The following is a 7,071-nucleotide window of genomic DNA, read 5'->3' on the forward strand; positions in this document are numbered from 1 at the left end:
GCAGAAAACAATTTCTTTCTAAAATATATTCAGTGACTGTGCAGCATTCTATGGGAGAGGATGCTACTGGTTCACCACCCTCTGAGTAAAGAAATTTCACTTCGCTTCATTTCAAAACATATCCTGAGACCACGGCCCTCTGTTCTGGACACCCCAATCAGGGAAACATCATCCCTGCATCCAGTCTGTCCAACCTTACCAGAATTTCAAATGTTTCAATGAGATCATCATTAATTCTTCGAAATTAAAGTGAATACAGGTCCAAACAATCAGCCTATCCACATATGATAAACATGCCACCCCAGCAAACAGTCCAGGATGTTCACTGCACACCTTTGGAAAGAATATCTTTTCTTAGTTAAGCGAGACTAAAATTGTGCGCAATACTGCAGATGTGATCTCACCAAGGCCCTGTGAGAGTGGCACGGTGGGTCAGTGATTAGCATTGTTGCCTCACAGTACCAGGGACCTGGGTTTGATTCCAGCCTCAGAGACTGTCTGTGTGGAGTTTGCACATTCTCCCTGACTCTGCATGAGTTTCCCCCAGGTGCTCTGGTTTCCTCCCACAGTCTAAAGATATGCAGGCTAGGTGGATTAGCCGTGCGAAATGTGGGGTTACAAACATAGGGCAGGTCTGAGTGGGATGCTCTTCAAAGGGTTGGTGCGAACTCAAGGGGCCGAATGAACTCCTTCCACACTGTCGGGATTCTATGATTCTGTATAGCCACAGTGTGATTTTTGGCTCCTGAACTCAAAACTTCTTGCAATCAAGGCCAAATATATGATGGCTGCTGGCTCCGAGGCGCCGAGTGTCCGTTTCTGGGACCTGCTGCTCGTTCTGGCGGTGCTCGGCTTGGTGTGGGCGGCGGAGGGAAGGAGGCTGCATTTTGTCAACCTGGTGTATCGCCATGGAGACCGATCACCAATCCATACATTCAAAACAGATCCGTATAAACCGAAGGATTGGCCGCAAGGCTTTGGACAGCTTACACAGGTCAGTGGTCTCTGTCACACGCTTCCCCTTGCAGTCTCTCCTATCTACTCTGAGACAGGGTTGCTGATCACTGAAGCTGTGTGTTTGATCAGGGGAACCTGGATGCTACTTGTAGTGGTATGGTGGCTCAGTACAGAGGAACTCACATGGGCGTCTAACCGATGCTGTATCAGCATGATGTGTTTATTGCTGTTCTCAATATAGTTAACTGAGCTATTAGTTGACATCGGTGAGCTCTCTGTCTTTGCTCCTATAAAAGTGTCTTCAGTTTGATATTAGGGTGGACAGGTACGTGCCACACTGAGCTGGGAACCCCAATAGCTCATGTCCGTGTCTCTTTCTCCTCTGACGGTGCTGACATTTTATAGGGAATATAGTCACAAAGATAACGGTGCTCTGCCGCACCCCCCCCAAACCGATTTCGCCACCAGTCCGATATACCATTTGAGGTGGAGTCCTTACCCCAGCACAAGACAAACCCCCGATATCTAGACAACACTGCCTGGACAACCCTAACTGGCCTCCTTTGCTTTGTCTCAAGGACACCGAGGCTAATTCTGTTTTGCAGTTCCCACAAGGGAACCTTGGGACCTAGTATTTATCCCCAACTCTGGGTTTCACTGACTTGTGAAGGGAGCAGGTCCTCAGTGTGCTAGACTGAATCTGGAGATGGAGAAAGTTGCAGGTGTGAATCCCACCCTTGTGATTGTAAACTAACATCTGGTGTTGACTGATCTACTTCAGTAACGACCAGGGATTCCTGCTGCTTTTTTGTAGGTTGGGATGAGGCAGCAGTATGAGCTGGGCCAGTTCCTGCGAGAACGTTATAAAGATTTCCTCAACTCCTCGTACGACCGGCAAGAGGTGAGGAGTTTTGTGGAGGAGAAAAAGGATGACAGATTGAGTGATGGTGTGTTTGAAGTATGAGTGATGAGGGGGCTGGGTGTGTGCGACGTTACGTGAGCAACTGAATGAGTGAGGAGCTCAGTGAGGGCTAAACGATTCACTGTCAACTGAGGTCACAACTCAACATTGATTGCCAGAGAGGGCACATGATGAGTTTTTTCTTGTTTGTGTTCCACGGGTAATTTGTGTTTAATGGCTCCAACATCTGTTATTACACTGTCATTTAATGGTGTCTATTGGTCACTTTGGCAAATCTCCATGCGAGGACGCTAACCAGTTGTAATTTTTCCTGTGCGAAGAATCCATATCGAGCAATCCACTCACGAAAGTGTCAGTCAGTCTAATTCTGCGTTTTGGAAAACGTTACAAATTCTTCTCCTGAAAGGGCGTTAGGGACAGGCACCCTCGCAATACTTAAGAGCTTTTTAGGTAATTACTTAAAGCATCATAGCATCCAAGAGGATGAGCTAAATGTTGGAAACTGGGATTAAGTACATAGGTACTTGATTACCAATGCTGACACAATGGGCTGAATGGCCTCTCTCCATGCTGCAAAAGTTTGTGACCTTAGGAACAAGAGGCTGAGTCAAGTGTTGCTATCTGACTATAGTGAAGTTGTGGAATACATTTCTTGGTTTGGCAGTAAATTGGAAGAAATAAATCAGGCCTGGAAATAATCAGGTGTCATTCAGCTGCAAAAATCCCACTTGGATTGGGTAAGAAGGTGAGTTGCAATGGTTAGTTAGTACACCAACAATGAACAGCCTTGATGGGCTTAGAAGCTCTTTTATGTTCCTATAAATAGAATGCTTTCTGTCTGCTGTAGATTTACATTCGGAGTACAGATATTGACCGGACTCTGATGAGTGCTGAGGCAGATTTGGCTGGTCTCTACCCTCCACATGGACAACAGGTCTTCCTTACCAATCTTAATTGGCAGCCAATCCCTGTGCATACAGTACCAACAACAGATGACAGGGCAAGTATGCCATATTCCATGGCTGAAGGGCAACAGTGTCCCTGTGGAGAGGGCTGGGGTGAAGGGGGGGATAGAGAGTTGGCCCTCTCACTACGCAGCCTATCAAGGGAGGGCTGGGGATGAGAAGGGGGTGGTGAGCTGGACCCTGGGGTTGGGAGTCCCTGGGCCTGTGATCAAAGAGGGGGAGGTTGATGACCCTGGCACTGAGTCTATAGGAGGGAAAGGTCAGATATTGAGCCTGACGGAGGAACTGAATCAATGTGAATCATTTCAGTTGTTGCTGTACCCATTGAAAAACTGTCCTCGCTTTGAGCAGTTGCAGAATGAGACGAAGAATTGCTGGGAATACAAGAACACCATGCAGGATAACCAGGTGAGTGTCAAGCACAGATAGTGGACGTGTCTGTCTAATCTCTGTAATACCAACCACCTGGTCACATGCTCCCTCTCTCCCAGAATATCTCTCCTCTTTTCTGTGCTTCATTCCTCCTTCTGTCTTAACTCACACTTTCAAGACTTGTACCTCTTGCATCTCTTTCTGCAGATGCTCTTAAATGTGTTAATTATTTACAGTACTTCCTGTTTTTCTTCTTTGATGATAATCAGAGGCACCCCCCCCTCTGGGGGCTGCCGTGGTGATTATCACATTAACTCTCCCTCTGAGGGGATTGTAACAGATTTTGCAGAGTCATTCCCTCTGTGACAACCCCTCTGGGTTTAAAGAATCTCACAATCCCTTTAGTGTAGAAAGATGCTATTTGGCCTATCAAGGATGTACCACCCCTCCAGAGAGCATCCTACCCAGACCCATCACCCCTGTTCCTGTAACCCTGCATTTCCCATGGCTAATCCACCTCACCTACACATCTTTGGACTGTGGGATGAAAACTGAGCACCTGGAGGAAACCCACTTAGACACTGGAGGAATCTGCAAACTCCACACAGACAGTCACCCAAGGGTGGAATCGAATCCAGGTCCCTGGCCCTGTGAGGCTGCAGCGCTAACAGGGGACACTGTAACAGTGATTGTCGCAGACACTCTACTTATGTGAATGCCATGGTGATTACCACAGAGACATTCACTCTATGCATGTAACATACCCTCTGAGCAGGTAGTAAGAGTAATAACTTCCGGAGACCCTGCCTGTGGAATTATAAGTGAGTATCAGAGAGACCCTCCCTCTGACAGGACTGTAAAGGAGAATGCCACAGAGATCCTTCACTGGGACTGTGTATTGGTGATTCCTGCAGAGATCCTCCATCACAGACCATAACAGTGGGGTGGCATGGTGATTCAGTGGCTGGCGCTGCTGCTTTACAGTGCTTGGGATCCAAGTTTGATTTTTGGGTGATTGTCTGTGTGAGTTTGCACATTCTTACCATGTCTGCGTGGCTTTCCTCCAAGGTGCTCTGGTTTCCTCCCACAGAAGTGGATTAGCCATGGGGAATGTGGGGGGATAGGGATAGAGTAAGGGGTGGGTTTGGGTAGGATGTTTTTCACAGGGTCAGTGTGCTCGAATGGCCTGCTTTCACCCTGTAGGGATTCTATGAACAGTGAGTATCACAGAGACCCTCCCTCTGGGACTGTATATTGGTTATTGCAGAGATCTCCTGATGGAACTGTTAGAACATAGAACAGTACAGCACAGTACAGGCCCCTTGGCCCACCATGTTGTGCCAAACTTTGACCTGAAACCTAAGGTCTATCTAACCTCTACCGCTACCTTATACTATCATCCTCACGTGCATCTACTAGCGGCTTAAATGGCCGACTCCATTACCCTCTCCAGCAATGCATTCCATGCCCCTACCACTTTCTGAGTAAAGAACCTATCTCTGACGTCTCCCTGATATCTACCTCCTTTCACTTTAAAACTATGTTCCCTCGTAAAAGCTACCTCCACGCTAGGAAAATGTCTCTGGCTGTCTACTGTATCTGTACCTCTCATCATTTTGTACATCTGTATCAAGTCACCTCTCATCCTTTGTCATTGTAAAGAGAAAAGCCCTAGCTCTCTCAACCTTTCCTCATAAGACCTTCCCTCCATTCCAGGCAACATCCTGGTAAATCTCCTCTGCACCTTTTCCAACACTTCCACATCTTTCCTGTAATGAGGTGACCAGAACTGGATACAATACTCCAGATGTAGCCGAACCAGGCTTTTGTATAGCTGGAGCATAACTTCATGGCTTTTGAACTCAATCCCTCTATTAATGAAAGTTTATTGTGATTATCATGGAGATGGTCCTTCTGGAACTGCAACAGTGACTATTGTAGAGATCCTTCTCTGATGAGCAGTAATGATGATCCATGGGACTATAAGATGATTATCGCAGAGATTCTCTCACTCGCTCGTGCTCTTCCTCCAATATCAACACCACTCTTGTGCCCATTAATGTGGATGTTTTGATGTGATGTGTTCTGTTTACTGGTTGCTGATGCAGGACTTCCTGAAGACACTCGCTAAAAACACTGGAACTCCCTTTGCAAACATGTCACTGTTTGATCTGTGGATGATTTACGATGCTCTGTTCTGTGAGGTGAGTGACAAAGTTACGATGAACTGATTTGTGGGATTGCAAACTGGATGTGGCAGGAGCGAAGGTTAAGCATGATACATAACATGCACACAGGCTTGTGTATATGTGCACGTCTGCCTTCCCTTCAGAGGGACAATTACATCACATTTCCCACTCACATGGTTTACCTCTACTATGCCTCCACACTGTAGTTTCAGTCTGACCGCGCATCAGGTTTCTCATCACCTGAATTTAACAGAATAGATAATGAATGGAGTTCATATAAATTCTGACTAGTTTGTCACCTGTCTCTTACGATAATCAAAACCAGAACATGTGTATCTCTTAGTGCTTTGCACAGCCTTAAAATGGGCTGAAGTGTTCTGTAGTTATTGAAACCTCTTTGGTCTGTTGCCACTGCTATTATGTTGGAAATGCTGCAGCTAATTTGTATACGGAAAGATCCCAAGAGCAGCCAAGTGACATTGGCAGGACAATATAAAATTACCAACTTGTTTTGAAATTCCTGGCCACCATACAGACTGTTGTGTGTGAATTCTCGTCTTGGTTATTTTCAAATAACTCCATGGATTCTATGAAGTATATCTTGCTTTATACCCTTCAGTATTATTAGCCTGTGATTAAAAGCAATTATTGTTAAATTCTCCCTTTGTTCATGATGCTTCTGTAAGAACTAATTATTTAGATTACGTTTTGAAAAAAAAACTTCAAGGCAGCATTCCTGATCTGGGCACATTCTAAACCTTCTTTTAGAACTTTGTAGATTAATTCTGGATGATTGGATGTCAATTTCTTTGAGCCATTGTAAGTGGTCTGCTAAGATTGTAATATCCATGCCAGCATCTATTTTTTCTTTTGAAATATTTCACTACTACTTTGTAACTGACCACAATATCTGTTCTTTTTTAATCTTGGATTTCCATTAAAAAATGTTCACTTTTTTTTCTATTTTGCCTATTTCTTGAATTGCAGAGATTTTGTTGCTTGTGATTTATAAATGGTAGAATGACATTGTGGAGAGAATATGAGCTACTGACCTCAAAATTCCTAGTCTCTGACCTGTTCTAGTAGCCACCATATTCATGTGGCTGGTTCAGTTCAGTTTTTGGTCAATTGTAACCATGGGGATTCAGCAAAAGTAATGCCATTAAGCAACAAGGTTCAATAGTTAGATTCTCTCTTCTTGGAGATGGTCATTAACCAAATTTATATTTTGAATGTTACTTGGCAACTAATAGCCCAAGCCAGGATATCATCATACTGGCATGCTCTACTTCAATATCTGAGGAGTTGTGAAAAGTGCTAAAAAATTGTGTAATTATCTACACACAAATACCCACTTCTGGCCTTGTGCTGGAGGGAAGGTCATTGATGAAGCAGCTGAAGATGCCTGAATGTTGGATACTACCTGCAGGAATTCAAGCAGAGATGTCTCAGACCTGAGAACACAACCTCCATTAACCACAACCAAGAACAGTGACAAAGTTGGCCGAGTTAAAAAGGATACTGCTGCTGACAGGTGGTGAGGAAACTAATGAGAAGAAATCTGCTGCGGATGCATAAGTCTATTGTAGTTGTGTAGGAGTGACCACCGTTGAGTCCTTGTGGAGATGAAGCCGTATCTTCACATTGAGGACGCCCTTTATCGTGT

General features: G+C 44.9%; 1 protein-coding gene across 1 annotated transcript; it reads left to right on the top strand.

The window, feature by feature from the left end:
* Positions 1 to 784: 784 nt before the first annotated feature.
* LOC132209621 (lysosomal acid phosphatase-like) lies at positions 785 to 6,130 on the top strand. The gene is made up of 5 exons (XM_059646351.1): positions 785 to 994; positions 1,772 to 1,858; positions 2,727 to 2,879; positions 3,196 to 3,252; positions 5,325 to 6,130. Exons 1-5 carry the CDS (start codon positions 785 to 787, stop codon positions 5,445 to 5,447), a joined length of 630 nt encoding a protein of 209 aa, XP_059502334.1. The 3' UTR covers positions 5,448 to 6,130.
* The last annotated feature ends 941 nt before the right edge of the window (positions 6,131 to 7,071 follow it).

The sequence above is a fragment of the Stegostoma tigrinum genome, chromosome 5, assembly GCF_030684315.1.
Source record: "Stegostoma tigrinum isolate sSteTig4 chromosome 5, sSteTig4.hap1, whole genome shotgun sequence".
NCBI classification, from domain to species: domain Eukaryota; kingdom Metazoa; phylum Chordata; class Chondrichthyes; order Orectolobiformes; family Stegostomatidae; genus Stegostoma; species Stegostoma tigrinum.